The sequence below is a fragment of the Melozone crissalis genome, unplaced genomic scaffold, assembly GCF_028551555.1.
Source record: "Melozone crissalis strain CALT ecotype California unplaced genomic scaffold, PUWL_Pcris_2 ptg000016l_1, whole genome shotgun sequence".
NCBI lineage: Eukaryota > Metazoa > Chordata > Aves > Passeriformes > Passerellidae > Melozone > Melozone crissalis.
Window position 1 is genome coordinate 55689367 of NW_026535794.1, and position 17612 is coordinate 55706978.

Here is a 17612-nt window from a genome sequence, read left to right on the forward strand (position 1 = left end):
ACTGGATGTTGCAGAAAGATTGAGTTTGGTCATCTTTTTTTGTTCTTGCACAAGTAAATGGTTAATGCTGCTGTTGTAGCCAAAACACTGCCTTCACCACTGAGTTTGCTGGCTGCCATTTAATACTTGTTCTCTACCCTCAAAAGAAAGATTGGGAACATTTCAGTGGTGGCATGTGGCCAGTATTTGTCAAATGCCTTTGTTATCTTTCTGATAAAATGAACTATGCAAATGTGCAACAATAATGTTGTGACTGAGTGTTCTCGGTGGTCTCAGTGTCCTCCAAATGAGAGCTGTGCATGCCAGAGTACTTTGAAAACATCACAGCCATTGTTGCTGTGTTGCTCTTATCCTGGAACTATGCAGACAAATGTAATCCACTGGCAAGAGAGAGGTAGAGTTGTAGTTCAGAATGTGTTTCAGAAAAGACAAAAGATAGCCATTATTTTCAGGATTCTAAACCAGAAAAACAACGGATGTGTACACTGAAAAACTGCAAATAAGTACCTAAGGTTCCAAGATTTCCCACTACCAGAACACAATATGTATATTTATTGGAAGTTATTAGCATCTCTCAGACCCAAATGCCAATAATAGAGCAAATGTGATTTGCCTAGTCTGAATTCTGTCTTTGGTGTTACAATGGACAGTGCTGTATTATAACTTACACCAGACAGAGCCATTTCCTTCTGGTTTGGCTAACCCATGAAGGTGACTTATTCTGATAATTGTGAACATGGTACAACTTTTATTCAAATCTTTTTCACCAATCAAATACATAAAAGTATGATTGTCAAGCTCCTTTTTTTTTTTAATTGATTACAGTTTAGTCTCTAGTTTTCAAACAAAGCAAAAAATATGTCAGTAATGTTTCTTTCTTTTCTTTGGAGAGGAAAAGGAAAATATGGATTGAGATATGTTTTAAATTAATTGTGTTTACAGCAATGATATCTTTAGTTACTGTCCTATTCCCTGTTGAGATTTTAGAAGACACTTTTATCTGTCTACTACACAATGCAGTAGACATTGTGTTCTTTCTCAGTTTTGAGAGAGATAATCAGAGATGAACATTTGTTGATGGCTGTGTTCATTCTATGATTTCTTTAAAATAAACTATACAGTAAAATTTTGCAATAGGTAAAAATTTTTAAATTATATGGAAATGTTTGTACTTTTAAATGTTGGCCAATTTTTTAAATGATACTTATAAGTATATTGGTAGTATCTATCTTGCAGGATACTGTACATGGTTACTATGCTGGAAGATGCAAGACGTTGTATTTTCCTTAAACTCAGGTTACCCTAACTCAGCACTGAAAGATCTTTATGAGTCCAGTCACTGGAATTCTCTTAATTTTTGAAGTACTGTAAATACTGAGTCTTTAACAAAAGGTTCTATGTATGCACAAATGAAAGCCTAGATGAATAAGTCTTGTCTGAAGCAACCTAGATGATACCTACATGGTAAAGATATTCCAAGGGTAAATAACAGACCTAACAGCTCTAGTCACCACATTACTGAGTAGCTCCATTGAAGCCAACTGAACAGCTCCTGGGAGAAAAGTTGCACAAGAATTGCTTGGAGGAAAAATTATTGATGAATGGGGTGACATTCTGGCATCAGTGACAATGGAAAGGCATGTTGTATTAAAAGAACCCTATGTATTAAATTAGATTGTCTGTACTGGTGTCCCTCTCTGTGTGCAGTTGGATCGATTGGATCTGCTTTCCTAGAGGAGACCCTTTGGGGATTCTCTCCCAAATTTGTCTTGAACCAGGAAAGGTACCTAGCCTTAGTGACTGTTTTTTGATATTTGGTCTTTCAGATAGGTATAGGGCATTTGGTTAAAATAGTAGTTTATTTAATGATCCCTTTGGGGTATTCACATGCCCTCAGAACAGAAAGAAGCTGTGAGAAAAGCAGAGAAAAGAATTATCAAAACAATTCTTATCTTATTTGCTGCTCCTTTGTTTGTGCTCATGTGGAATGTGGTCTGGAGATTGTTTACCCAAGGTGATTGCTTGATTGGATTCTGGTGGAATTGTTTATGTTAATTAACCTATCAGGTCCAAACTGTGGGGACTGTCAGTTGGCAGATAGTCATGAGTTTTTAGTTAGTAGTAAGTATTCTTTAGTATTCTTTGTAGTATAGTATAGTATAGTATAGTATAGTATAGTATAATGTAATATAATATAGTTTTACTAAAGCAAGTGTTCGGCATTCCGAAGCCTTGGAGTCAGATGCCAATCATTCCCAGACATTGGGTGGTCTGATATTGCTATATCTCTTTAGGTAAGTTTATTACTTGTGAATGCTCTTATCAAAAAAAGAGTTTTATCTTATTATTTCAACATTACAAAGTAACTGCCTAATAAAATGTGTGTTTAAAAACTATGCTTGTTTTAGTACTACAGTATGTGAAATAAATTTACTTTTAATGTCTGTGAAGAACTACAGATCTTCTCCCAACATACCAGCAGTAATATCTCAAGAAATTTTAGCCAGATTCGATGAAAGTAAGTTAAAAGTTAAGGCCTATTTTGTGTACGTTGCTAATGCTTTGTGCCATAGCAATGTCTATCAGGTGCAATACAGTGGGATCAGATACAGATAGTAGGTATGAAATTCTTCCACAATAGCTAAACAAAGCATTTGCAGAGGAGAACTTATCTTTGAGCAAGCAACTGACTTACCTTTGCCTCAGTTCCCTGGCTGTATAAGTATATATGTCATTGTGTACATGTACAAAGTGTGTATTATATGTGAGTGCAGCCACTTGTGGAATGTTGATGTTTGAACCACATTATTTTCATGTACTTGTTTCATTGAGCAAATGAGAACCTACATTATAAGAAAGTTGAGGGATTTGCCTCTCAAAAAATCAATGAAAGACAATAATCGAAGCCAGACCTCCTGCAGGCTCATAAGCTTACTTCAGTTACACTATCATCCTTCCTCTGAAATGCACATTTTCTCCTTTAACTATAGACAAGACACATTGCTCCTCTCAAAACATGCCTCTTCCTCACAGGATTGACAGTTTGACAATTCTTGGTGGAAAAGCTGATACAAATATCTGTGTGTGACCTCTTTGTACTGTGGCAAGCATTCTTTAATGGGGAGAAAGAACATCCTCTTGAAACTGATGGCTTGCCAGAATCATCCAGGGCTATGCAAACCCAAGTGCAAAGTGTTTTTACCTGCCTTCTTGATGACAGTAAATTGAGATGCATTTCGAGATGCATTATGAGATGCATAATAAATAGTGATCAATCCCTACATGGTTAAATACTCCATGCTTCTAATCTCAGCAACCCTGCTTTGCAGATGTTGGGAGTGTTGTTCCTCTGCCGACTGGTGGCATGTTAATGGGGTGTAGTTCCTGGCCCTGCTTTGACCCATGATTAGCTGCATATTTTTCTAGCTGTGGTACTATTTATGTGAAGGGAGAAGTACCCAAGTAGTACACACCAAAAAAAGATGAGAAGTGTAAGTTGATTGTGAATGCTTTGGGACATCCACCTAGATTAGCAATGTGGCAGTAAAAGATTAATTATGTAAATGCAGAGTGTTCATCAGGTATGACTGGGCACTGCTTATATTAGATAAAGAAATTGTGTACGAAAGGAAAGACAGCTTGTGACTAAGGCACTAAACCTAAAGTATGTTGTCAACGCTTTGTTCCCTGGGAGATTTCTTCAGTGGTTCTTATGTTTTATTTCTCACCCCTTTGTTAGTACTTACTTTTCTGTCTTTTCTTTTTACATGTTGGCTTTTCTTTTTACTTGTTGGCATGTTGTGGACGGTAACCTTGTCAATAGAATAATATTGTTAAAAAATCAGTACTTCTTGTGTGCAGTTTAAGACACAGAGTATGCACTAGAGAAACTTAATTAAAAACTAAGAAGTGGCAAAACCTTCTGATACAGTTTTGAATTCTGTTTGAGTATCGTTGTTCACAAACCTCTATTCCTAACTCAGTTATAGTTGAAGCACTACTGTAATTAAGACACAATGTTGTTTTTACAGCAGTGTGTGACTGTTACAATTTTTTTCTTATTTCCTAACTACTTATATTAATGGGAAAATATTTTTAGAATGCAAAACATAACCATTGTTCTACAATTCACGTTTCAAGCTATTTCTCCTTTTATTTGATTGGGAGAATAAAACTTGTTGGGTATGATAAAAACACTTTAGAAATTTACACAACGGTGAATAAAATAAAAGCAGATATTGCTTGCCCTCTGATCAGTTTTGTTTTTTCCCAACTGCAAATTAAATTTTATTTTTTAATCTCAATACTCTTCAAACATATTTATAATTCACATCCTAGAGAGATAGCCACAGTCCCATACTTCAGGTTGTGTTGGGTAAGTGCTTATACTTTTGAAGTTTAGGAAAATATAAGATCTAGTAATTCAGCCTTTGGTTATGCAGAAAGTAGCATCAGAAAAAAATCCCAACAAGATAATTCATTATTATGATACTAATTCAAGAGTTTGAAATGATTTTTGATTGAAGTTTTCCGTTTTTGTGGGTGCTTGAAGAATGCTATTCTATATGAGTGTTGTTAGATATGATTTACTTGGGATTGAAGGGATTTTAAATCTGGCATGGCAGTTAAAGGAAGTTGTGTATGCTAAAGACTAAGTACCTGTGTTTGAATAGAGGACTTGGCTGTCACATGGCAAGAAATAACTTCACAATAATAGGTGTAATTTCCCATCTCAGACTAACAGTTTTTGTATTGTTTTATTATTCAATATTGCCAGAAACATGCTTTCTTCTCAACATATACTGTAGGATTGTGCTACAAAAGGGTACATGGGCTGGAATAACTAAATTAAAGATATGTGTAAAAACCTATGGATGGTTTCAGGTTTTGAAGTGACAAAAAATAACCAGTCCTTTCCGGAGGTGCTTCAAGTATTAGAGCTACTATAAAGTGCTTTAGATTCAAAACCTGAAACCATCCATGGATTTTACAGACATCCTTTAATTTAGTTATTCTAGCCCATCTATCCTTTTCTCATTTCCTGTGTTGTCTTTAGTGGATGATGCCTCCTCTTCCCTTATAACCCTTCAGCTTTCCACAGCTTTTCATAGTGTCCTAGTGTGGCATTATGATGCTTGTATCCCCAATTGGGTGTTCTGTTTATGCTGGATATTATATTCTGTGCCTTCAAGACTGGCTCTGACATTGAAGGCAGGGAGAAGAAGAAGCAGAGTTTCGTTATCAGCTGCACTCTCCCCCAGTCTGCTGGAACACAGAACTCCACTGTTGTTGTCTGGGCATGGACGGGGCAGAACAGAGCACTCCTTTTGCTTTTTAGTTAGTTTAGCTAGCTGAGGCAGTCAGAGTTTTCCCTGGACTGTTTTTCTTTCTCTTGTCTTGGAATCGTTCAAACCTGCTCCAGACTGGGACCCGGGAAAACACCAAGAGCTTGTACTTTGTGGCCTTCCGGGCCCTGCTCTGGGCAGAAGCCTTTCCCAGTACCAGAGGGACTGATAACAGAGCAACCACCCACTGGAGAGACTTTCTGAATTTGTCATCTCTTCAGAGCAGCGAATTAGTTTTGTCATCTGGTATTGTTCATTTCTTGTGCTGGGGAGTGCTTTGCCTGTTAAATAAACAGGTTTTCTTCCACTTCTCTCCAAATAAATGCATCCTGAACTGGTTGGGGGGGAGGGGCTGTGTAAGCCTGCTTTCCGTGGGGGGCCCTTTAGTAGGTTTTCTCCCAGATTTGCCCTAAACCAGGACACACAGTTTCTCTTTGCCTCCTGTAAAAGCACTCTCCTGTTGCTCTGCTTCTCATGAGTGGCTTCCTCAGGCAGAGGTTTCTCCCAAACCTGTTGGGGGCAGGGGCCGATTGGATCTGCTTTCCTACCAGAGCCCCTTTGGGGATTCTCTCCCAAATTTGCTCTGAACCAGGACAGTGCCACAACCACATGAACAGATCAAGCGACATTGTAGCCAGGTGGCTCCGTACCTAATGCAACAAGGGCTTAGATGAAGTTTGTTTCCAGCCTGCTCTGTTCAAATCTGTTTGCAGATCTGTTGTTATCATAACTTTTGTGACCCACTTGGCACCAAATTAGGCTGTCATGCTTTAGGAATCATATTCTTGAATTTAGTGTTCCCACTGAAACACTCCGAACTCCTTTTAGGTGGGATGGAGAGGAGAATTGGCGGTACAAAATGTGAAGGTCATAGGTTGTGGTAAGAACAATTTACTGGAAACAGCAATGAGATAAGAAAACAAATAGTAACAGCAACAATATTAATAACAAAAGAGTTGAAAAGAGTGATTCACATGCAAAATGCTACTGAGCCCGACTCAACTGCAGCCACATAACCTGGAGTGCTGCCTCTGGCTCAGAGCCAGCATTACCCCACTGTTACCTCCACTTAGCTTTCTTGACCAGAAGGAACCCCTTCCCCTGGAAGAGATTCCCTGCCATCCCTCAAATAACATGAGATCATGTAGAATAATCACCAGGTGCTAGCTGGTAGAACCTCTCTGGCTACTGCAGAAATTATCCCTGTTTGGCTGGAACTATGACAGTAAGTATGTATGTAATGTGTATCTATGCATGTATGTAATCTAATCTCGAGATTAATAGCATGTCCCATTTTACCAAAAGAGAGGGGCTTGTTAGACTGTGCTACAGCTTCTATGTCCTTTGCACAGAAGGCAAGAGGCAGAGATAAGACTGATGATAGGATGGTGTGTGCATAGTCTCATGCTGCTGTGAATTCAGGGTATAATTCAAGGCACAGACAAGGACTTAGACTTTAGGAAGATGTGTTGGAGAAGCCCCCTTGACAGATTGAATATGCTGCCTTTTAGACCCCTGTGAATTAAAATACACTTGAAGAAAATGAAAATTGTTGAAAACTGAAACTAAGAAGTCCAATTTAGTGGAATTTTAGTAATGACAAAACAACACAAAATATTCCTACACACAGTCAATTTGGGGATAAAGGGTGGCAATAACTGAATAACTGGTTGATAAAAGAAGACTAAAACATCATGTTTTACACAGCAGAAGTAAGAAAACAGGCTTAGAGTGGTGGGAATTACATAAATGTTTAATTATGTTGAACAGAATATTTATTCAGTGATCTCAGCAGTTCTGAGTTTGAGGAGTTGTCCTTGAATGCTTATCAAAGTCTGTTATTAAAATAATGTTTGTTTATCTGAGACACTTTAAGAAACAGAGATATGAGAATTTTTATCCAAACTGAGATGAAAACCAGTTGCATTTCTTTAAGTACAAGGGTTTAGGAAACAAGAAGATATGCAAAAGTGACTATCAGTGATTTTAGTTGGAACTGAGAAATGGGAGGTGGGTGACTGCATTGTATTCCTCTGGTCCCTCTTGTTTTGTGGGGTTGTAGATACTGAGAGTACTGTTCATAAAATTCTGTCAGCATTTACTTAAGACTCAAGAGTTGGCCTGGTTTTATGTTCAGCTGCACATTTAGCATTGGTCTCTATTTTAAACTAATAAACCTGTATCTGCTGGTATTTATTAGAAATACTTAAAGTTCTTTTTTCTTTTAGCTCATACTTCCTATAAGAAGATTCCTACCTCAGAGTAGTTCACTTATAAGGAACAGAGTTCTTGTGAAGATATGGGACCCAGTCTGATCTAATTTATTTTGATGTAAATAAGGAACTAAGATTTTGGATTGGCACTTGGAGGAATTAAATGCTAATTCCTTGGCTAGTTCTTTCTGCATAATGTTGTCTGTCATCATACTGACCAAGAAGTATCAATTTAATGATTCAATAACTTACCACTGTCATCTCTTCTGATTTTCAGATGGGCTTCTTCCGACGGAGGTACAAAGAAATTATTGAGGCTGAAAAGAGCAGAAAGGAGAATGAAGATAGTTGGAACTGGGTCCAGAAAAATCAGTAAACTGCCCATGAAAACAAAACTGCCCAGTCATGTGACATGCACTTGCTAGTCTATAGGTCCTGCTCTCGTATCTTCCATATGTGGAAGAAGGAATCTTCTCCAGATTTTTCGGAGATCCCATTGATGCTGTGTCTTTATTACTCCAAAAAGCTAGGGAACATATCCTGAGGCAACCACTGCAGCCATGTCAGGTGACTGGAGCAATTCACACTTCATTTAAGAGTTGGACTTTGAACTTTGGTAATCAAGCTGCAGTGCAGAGCAATATTTATGAATCCAACTATGTAGTATGCCCTCAGGGGAAGACTTTAACCTAAGAATATTTTTTATAAATACAAGCTTTTTATATTGAGTATGTCTTTATATTTTTATCAATGTTTTATAATTTCTATTGAATAGCTATATAGTTCACTCAAGCACTGATATCTGGCTAAATCTTCAGAAATACATAGGTGTGTATATATATATATACATATAAAAAATTATATTGTACTTTTAAACATCAATGCAAGAGAGAAAAGAGAGATTTGCAGATAAAGGTAGCTGGAATCCTCATATGCTTAATTCACAATGCTTGGTAATATCTTATATAGATCATTTAATACAAATAAGCCAAAATCTTTTTACTGTCTCTTTCTTTAAGTTAAATTTGGTATTTGATTTATAAGTTACAGAACCTAAAGTATTTCACAATTGTGATACTCTGTATTTTGAGTCTGTCCTTTACTAGCCAGGATGGGAGAGATAAAAATACTTCTTCAGTGGCGTGTAGCAAGATGTAGCTTGCTTTGGCTCTCTGAAGAAGGCTGCACAGAATGTTCACTTTGGAAAGTTTTCTTTTGCAGTCTCTATGACTGTACAGTTGAGATACCAGAAGGACATAATTGAGCGAACCACTATGGCATTGACAAATTCCTTTCAATAATTTTTTTAAAAAGGTAATTAAGTCATATTAATATTAAGATGGATAGTTTTAAAGCTACTGTTAAAGATTATGATCTGTTGCTATCAAAGCAAGTGATAAATTGCTGCATGCTGTGATCATTATCTTTTTCATGTGAGTTACATACTTGAGTCATGAGTTTGTTTATATGATAATTTTAAGAGAGATAAGTAGATGCAAGGATTAAAATGTTTGGATATTTGAGTCTTGAGATTGCCTATCGGGATTTTCCAAATATTGAATGTATTTCCTCAAGAATTTAGAAGGACGTTTAGTAAAGATGCAGGTGTTACTGGAGCTCAGCTTGCCACTTTTATTGCTGTTAATTCTTTAACAAATTGGTTTTGAATTAGAAGAAATCCAGTTGTAATTAATTCAAACACATTTCTTTAAAAAGCTCTTGGAATTCTGAATAGAAATAATGGAACTTTGTAAGACTTGGGTTTAGATTCTACTTGTATTTTACAATTTATGAATAAGGAGCAAATGTCATGTTGGTATAAAATCCATGTAAAGGAAAGAAGGGCCAGGTAGAAAGCAAAACCAGGATTGAAATTTTGCAGGATGTCTTCTTCCTTAGGAGTGTGGTAAAAGAACAGCTGGAAGCTTGGAAACTTGAATGCAGAGAACATGCAAGAAATCTACTTGAGAACAGGTCTTGCTCTTCCTTGCCATATTCATGATAACTTCAAATTATAAAAATGAACCACATTCATATTCCTGTTTGCTTTTTACCACCACCATCATCAAGTGTTGGCTATTACTACAGTATTGACCAATGTTTATTAACTATTAGCTATCTGCATGCATTAGGGAGAAAATAGTTTTAAAGTGAATTAGGTGTATTAATTCAACATCTGACAAGAAAAACTCACAAGTTTCTTGGGTTACCTGAGAAAGAAGTTATGCTTGATGTAAACTCCAAGCCTGTAGACAGCTTAAGCAATCTTTTCAAGTGGTGAAAACTTTTGCAAGCGTAACAGTGAAAACAGCCCTTTCTATGCCAAAATACATGAATGATAATGACTCCACATACCAAGTCAGTGATGTGCAGGAAGGCCAGTTTGCTGAAAGCAATAGATATGAAAAAATTTTCTTTGACAATATTTAGTATCAATTTTCTTGAATATCTTCTGTTTATGGGCACATTTTGGAGTTTTGCACAAGTTTAAAGCATAGTATGCATTAGACATGGAAATATATAATACTGCTTTCACTAAAGAATTAAGGGAGTTACAGAATTAATCCCAAGTCTACCCGCTTTCTTGGGTTTCTTGGATATAAATGAAAATAGAATATAGTTCGTTGAACGTGCATTGATTAAACCGGCGTGAAGACTAATTACTTTTGGAGCTTGGTTTGCATGCACAGTAGAATATCTGCACCATCGTTCCTTCTTTTACTTAGAATGTTATTACTTACATGTTGTGAAACTATATTTCTTTTTGTGAACTTGTGATTGGAAGAATGTGTTCACTCTTACTAATGTCACCTGTATTTAGAAGCTTGTGTTTACCTGTATTCTGATTCACTTGCACTGTTTTGGAAATGTCAGGTTTACAAAAAATACAACTTTTTGGAATAAAAAATGACTGCAAAATTATCCTAATAATATTTTGTCAGTTATTGGCCTTGTCTAGCTCAAGTACTTTTCCATTAAGTGGGTGAGACATTTTCACCTGTATATTTGAATTAAGTACTGTATGTGTGTGTTTATCTGTGTGTAGCTAGTAGACATCTTTTATTGTAATTCTATGATTTATAACATCAAACTATTTGGAGACAAAGAGTACAGCTGACTTGAGTACCGTATTTTAAACCCATGGAAATAAAATAAAGGTAGTGAGAGTTATTTATATTTCATCAATCTTGCTTTATCAACATCAAATTAAACCCCATGTGATTGTGATACTGACCTATGTTAAGAGCATCAACCTGTGTAACTTGAGTTCTGTTTCAATCTATGAATTTGGATGAAAGTTTAATTTTTTAGCTTCATGTGCTTCTTCTGGAAAGATTTATAGTCAATAGTGGCTAGAATATAGTAGCTGAATTATATATTTGAAATTATGTTTTCAACTCTATACATTCCCATGCTTACTGGTCACCTGTATAGGGAGCAGAAGCTAGATGTAAGCTTTTACTCCTACGACTTTTAAGTGTTTCTATGTTCTCTAGCAATACTGAAGCAGTCTTTTTGCTCAGTATTAAGACTATTGGCTCTATATCTAAGAACAGGCTAGGCAGAGTTAGGACCTGACCTCTGACCCAGAGCACATTTGTACTGGTGGAAGACCACAGCTTTATATACCACAATGCCAAAGACACTGGACACTTGGAACACTGGAGAGTTCCAAGTAGATGTGGGTTCTGACAGGAAGGTAGCACCCTTCAAAGTAAAAATAAATGTTCTCAGTCATTGATGGGCAAAAGTTGTAGGAGCAAGCTGCTGCCAAAAGGAATGTAATGCCCAGCTTGCTTTCGGAGATTAGTGGAAGAACTAGTGCTGCAGCAGCTAAAATAATAACCAGACTTTTGGATATACTAAAATCTCTTTGTTACCATGTGAGCATGTGCGCATGTTTGTGCACGCATGTTAGCAGGCAGTGTACATCTCCTTCTGGGGCCAGAGGATTGATGAGCTAATGATGCCCTCTGTGAGGCTCACTTCTTGTCTTCTTGATAAGCAGAGAACAGCAGTTTGTACATAGCAGGATTTTGTGTGTTGTGTTTCTCCAAACAGCTTTTAAGAACCCCGTAGTACTTCTGTGACAAAGTGGCTTTGTTTTAGAAATCAAACCCACAACCTTTAGCACATTTGTTTCTTCCAGTTTCACCAAAGGAAGAACTAGATCAAAATTCAAGAAAAATAAGATGTTTCTTAACAATGGGAAAAACCAGCTCATTTGTTAGCATTCTGCTCAGCCTTGGCTCATGTGTCTGGACTGGAGCTGGTCTGACATTTTGGCTCTCTGTGCCTGCCATTGCCTGCTCTTGGGATTGGACGTAATGGAAATTTCTCTGCTAAATCTTTTCCATTTAGTAGTGAAGTACCCCTTGAAAAAGACAAGACACTTTCCCCCATACTTTTTGGGTCTAGTGGGGTGCATATTGACTTGAGTAGTCCTGGGTAAGATGTCTTGATTTTATTAAAATTCTGAGTGCATAATGTCCTGGATAATTGAGATCCCAAAGGCCTAAGGATGGTGTCATTGGAGTCATAAAGGGTGCAAAGTAGATTTTAGTGTCTTCTGACCCCAGTGTGCTTACAACCAGAATTAAAATACAATAAAGACAGCTATTTTGTATAGATTCAAATGTACAAACTAATTTAAAGTCATATGACTATTTACTACAGCAAATTCAAAATTTCAGTATTTCAAATGGCTGCAAATGGAGATTTTATTTGTAAGTGGTTTTGACAGAAATGAAGAATGAGTGGAGAAATGAGTCTTATTAGTAAAAGAGCAATGAAAGTTAGTTTATCATGTCTTGATCATACTGTAATCTCCTGTGAGTATTGGAAAGGAATAATTCACATATTTCTAGTTCATTTGTACTTGCTTTTTAGGTAGCTAGTGCCATTTTAATGCTTGAAATTCTAGATATGCAATGTTTTAGTAAATTAACCTGCAGTTCAACAGCCATAAAGAATCAGAAATTAATAAAGTAGTAACCTTGAGCTGAGATGCTCAAGTAACCTGCTGCAGACATGCATTCAGATATGATGTATTGACTTGCATTAAATTATTCTAGATTTATACCAACACAAGTGAGAAGGGACTCAGATGAGCTCCCCTGAAGCTGAAGGACACATCATGAGACAAACTTTGCACTAACCTGTGTAAGTGGTAATGCACAATAATTTCTGTCATTTAAACAGTTTTCCTCTGGACTTGCAGTCTGAGAGCTTTGCTATTCAATCTTAATGATGCTGGTCTGTGCTATAGTCAAAAAGATAAAAGGAATAGTAAGGGAAGTGATTGCTTTATCCAGCAGAGACCACTTCATAGAGATGGTGTATTGTGTCCTACATCAGTGTCTCAATGGATATAGAGCACTTGAGAACTGGGCATGATCTACCCCTTACCTTTATCTAACTTAAATGATCAGACTAATTACTAAAATTATTATTTTACTGTGTTGATTTTAGGTGAATGGCACACAGTAAGAAACTGGCAATTAAGTGATTACTTATTAAGAGGTCAGAATACTTGCTCAGTATTAAATTAATGAAATTTGTATATAGGATTGGATAGAAGATTATATATATGTGGCGAAATACTTTTGTCCATTTTAATTTTCAGGGTGAGGGATGAGAAATCAAATCTCACAGTCTATGAGAACAGATTTTTTTTTTTTTTTTTGTGAGATTGCCAAATGTCAGAATCAAGGTAGCATGTTGCCCTGTTTCTTACTTCAGGGCTGTGTCCCTGACATGGCTTCATCAAAGGGGAGACCCATGTTTCATCTTAGCCAGGTGGCACAGGTTACACCTTGTCCCGTATTCCACTGCCTGCTCAGCTGTGCTTGTCCCACTCTCACTTCCATTCTGCAAACACTACCAGCTTTTACCCCTGGCCTTTTTCAGAAGTTTTTTTTCTGCTTCGTAATTGGTATTACCCTTCTCTCAATTTGTCTGAATAAGAAGGCTAACTTAAATGTGATCTTTCCCAACATGCATTTAGTTTCAAATATGTCACTGTTGTTTCAGACCCAAAAAAGATTTATCCTGAAAACCTGGCAGTTTCCCCAATTACATCAGCAGTTCTGAGGCCTGTGGGAGGTTAGGTCAGGAACTGTGGTCTTCCCCTTAGGTTTCTTTTCATCAAACTTATTAGCCAGGCTGAAGTGTACCTTGTCAAATAACTAAAAAGTGTGAAATCTGAAGCTTGTTTTGGAAGTGGACAAATCATATAAAAAAGGACAAGCCTGCCAAAACCAGAACCATTCAAAATTATGTACGCTTTTTTTTTTTTATTCTGAAACAATTAGGGATGTGGAACTGGAAGGTCCTCAGTTTCAGTCTCCTATTTTCATTGGCAACTATTCCATATCTTTCCTTTTATGAACCAAAGCCCAGCAGAATTAGTTAATTTTTTTTCTTATTATTCTTGCTGAAGATAATTCTAGCACTTTGTTTTGATATTGCTTTTAATGGCAATTTTCTTCTCAATTTGTTCTCCCGCCCTCAAGATCTTTTAATTTAAGGAGTTCCTTTCCTTCCTTCCTGGTCTGAGTTGATCTTTCTTGAACACAGGTGACCAAACACTAGAAGAGCAAAAAAAAAAAAAAAAACACTAGGTCGCTGTGAATAAAATTGATTGAACCCAGAAAGGTTCAAAATATACCCCAGAATTTGATTAAAACCAAATGAAGTAAGATGTTGGTGCCAAAAAATGGATGTTTTTTCAATACTAAAAGAGGTAAAGAAAAGAAAGAAGGAAAAGAAAGAAAGAAAGAAAGAAAAAAGAAAGAAAGAAAGAAAGAAGGAAAGAAAGAAGGAAAGAAGGAAGGAAGGAAAGAAGGAAGGAAAGAAGGAAGGAAAGAAAGAAAGAAGGAAAGAAAGAAGGAAAGAAGGAAAGAAGGAAGGAAGGAAGGAAAGAAAGAAAGAAAGAAAGAAAGAAAGAAAGAAAGAAAGAAAGAAAGAAAGAAAGAAAGAAAGAAAGAAAGAAAGAAAGAAAGAAAGAAAAGAGAGAGAGACAGGTGGGGTGGAGTGGGTGGGAGATCAGGGAGAGTGACAGGGATTAGGTAGAAACATATCACCTTCCCAAGGGTCCCAATGACATCTCATGGCTTCCCTCCATCTGGTCTTGGTGGTGAGGGTCTCCCACCACCCTGCAAAATTTACAGAATCCAATGGATTAATATACGTTTGGGCTATGTGGGAATGCCCAGGTGTCTCTCCTGAGGGGGCTAGGTTTGACACTCTTCCTTGCAACACTGCATCTGTTGCACCGTGTTGCGGTGCTCTGGTGCAGGGTCTGGGGACCCCTTTGAGGGGGGCCTTTGATGGGCCATGACACCCCCTCTGCTGTCCCTCCGACGAATGTGCCCATGGTGAAGGGGCCCCTGCAGCTGCTCTCCTCTGCACAGCAGGGGATGGACATTGTCATGTGTGAGGGTGTTCACAGGGGTTTTCGGATTGGGGAAGAGATGAGGATCTGACTCCATGTTTCAGAAGGCTTGATTTATTATTTTATGATATATGTTACATTAAAACTATACTAAAAGAATAGAAGAAAAGGTTTCATCAGAAGGCTAGCTAAGAATAGAATAGGAAAGAATGATAACAAAGGTTTGTGGCTTGGGCTGTGTGTCCGAGCCAGCTGGGCTGTGATTGGCCATTAATTGGAAACATGCAACATGGGCCAATCACAGATCAAGCTGTTGCATTCCACAGCAGCAGACAATCAATGTTTACATTTTGTTCCTGAGGCCTCTCAGCTTCTCAGGAGGAAAAATCCTAAGGAAAAAATTTTTCATAAAAGTTGTCTGCGACAGTCATGGTTTGACACTGGTCCAATGCCAGGCACCCACAAGAGGCACTTGCTCACCATCCTCTGCCACAGCTGGGCAGAGGAGAGGAAAAGGAAAAAAGAAAAGGAAAAAAAAATTATGAAGGATTCATGAGTTGAGATAAGGACCAGGAGAAAAACACTTCAAGGGCAAAACAAGATCAGCTTAAGGTTGCAAAGTGAATTTAGTACTAACAAAATCAGAGAAGGATAATGAGAAGTAAAATAAGCCCTTAAAACACCTTTCCCGCCAGCCCCTTCCTCCTTCCCATTGACAGCTGCTTCACCATGGCCTGCAGAGGAATCTCAGCTCTGGCGCCTGCAATACCTCCTTCTTCACCAACTTTGGTGTCACCGTGTTGTTTCCCTCATGTGTTCTCACTTCTTCCTCTTCTCTGGCTGGAATTAACACTGTCCTCACTTTGTTCTGATTTTCTTCTTAAATATGTCATCACAGAGCCTCTCTCATTGGCCCAGTTTTGGCCAGTTGCATGTCCATCAGAACCATTAGGGATTGGTTCTGCTGGACATGGTGGAAGCTTTCAGCAGCTTCTCACAGGAGCCACCTCTGTGCCCCCCTGATAGCAAAAACCAGGCTGTGCAAAACCAATATATTCTCATGCTGCCTCACCACCGGGTAGGCTGGGTGTGCAGGTGTGCACAAGAAGCTCAGAGAGGAACACAGTTCAGACAGCTGTCCTGGACTGAACAAAGGGATATCCCAGACAATATGGCTTCATGCTCAGTGTATAAAGTGAGGGAAGGAAGGAGGAAGGGAAAGATATCTGGAGTTATGACATTTGTCTTCCCAAGGCACCATCATGTACGATGGAACCCTGGACATGGCTGAACACCTCTCCACCCATGAGAAGTGGTGAATAAATTCCTTGTATTTGCTCTTCTTTTACATCCAACTCTTGCTTTATCTATTAAAGTCTTTACCTCAACCCAGCAGTTTTTTCTCTTTTATTCTTCTGATTCTCTCCCCTGTTCCACCAGGGAGGGGGTGAGCAAGTAACTTCATGGGTCTTGGTTGCTGGTTGGAATTAAAACATGACTGTCAGTGGTCATCTGTTCTAGACTGAATAATAGAACATAACAGAATAAGAAAGACCAATCTTGTGGGGTTTTTTGTTTGAGTGGTCTTTTTAAATATTGAACTTTTGCATTTGGAGTGTGAATTATTTCAATAGCTCTTTCATGAAAGACTACTTCTGAGGAAAGTCAGTATTTCAGACTAAACATATAGTATCCTCAGTATCAAATATCCCAATCTTCCAATATCAGCCACTCCAAACATCCAATTTCTCAATAATGCTTTTGAGCCATCTCAAACCTCACCAAAGTGATACCTAACATTCTGATTGCTTCCATCATTCAAAGATTTCCCTTCCTCTGGCACAGATCTTTACAGACTGTTTTACTGTGTAGCATTTTTCCATCATATAGTTGATAACAGATACCTTTCCTCTGCCTCCCCAAACATATGGTACTGCAGCAAAACATTGCAGGTTTTTCCCAGAGGAAAACTGTCCTTCAGATGCCAATCAACAGTATTAATAACAACAACAAAATGAATTCTACTTTGCTTGGCTCATCCTAAAAGGCTAAAGACTGGTCAGAAACATGACTGAAAGATAAAGCTGTCCTCCTAAAGAATATTGGAGAGCCATAATCCAAAATAGCAGATGACAGATCCATCTTCTATGTCTTTGTGTTGCAGCAATTATATAAACTGATGTGCTAATAAATGTTTATGCCATATTCTTTTTTTTTTTCTCTTTTCTGCTAAGATGAAAAGCTTTCAGTTGTGGCAGAATAAAAGCTCTGGAGGACCAGCTCTCCTTCCTGGGGGGTCAGTAGGCACTCAAAGCAACACCAGTGTTGTTATGAGTGTTGCCATGGCAAGTATTTGCAAATGGAAAGAAGTGCTTTGGGAATGGGAAGTTGGATCCTAATTTTACCTGGGAGCAAAATTCTTGGTGGTAATGTGGGCATGAATGGGGTATTTAGCAGAATCAGTCATAGTCCTTGAGCCTGATGGATATATTAAGGAAGAGAAGTAATGACTAAAGTCAAAATACCTTTAGTGCTGAAAGTTTTTTACCAGGGACTAGACAGGCATAAAAATTCATTTCATGTAGACCATCAGCATTTTTAAGATTAAATTAACTCCTGGATAATTTGAAATATGTATTTTTAAAGCTGAATAACACC

General features: G+C 37.7%; 1 protein-coding gene across 2 annotated transcripts in view; it reads left to right on the plus strand.

Moving 5' to 3' along the window:
- ITGA9 (integrin subunit alpha 9) overlaps positions 1-10478 on the plus strand; it is a 212119-nt gene extending 201641 nt beyond the window's left edge. For both annotated transcript variants that reach the window (XM_054274023.1, XM_054274024.1), the window contains one exon: positions 7836-10478. In XM_054274023.1, coding sequence (XP_054129998.1) covers positions 7836-7934 — 99 coding nt within the window. In that variant the 3' untranslated portion in view covers positions 7935-10478. The remainder of the gene's footprint in view (positions 1-7835) is intronic.
- Positions 10479-17612: the final 7134 nt, after the last annotated feature.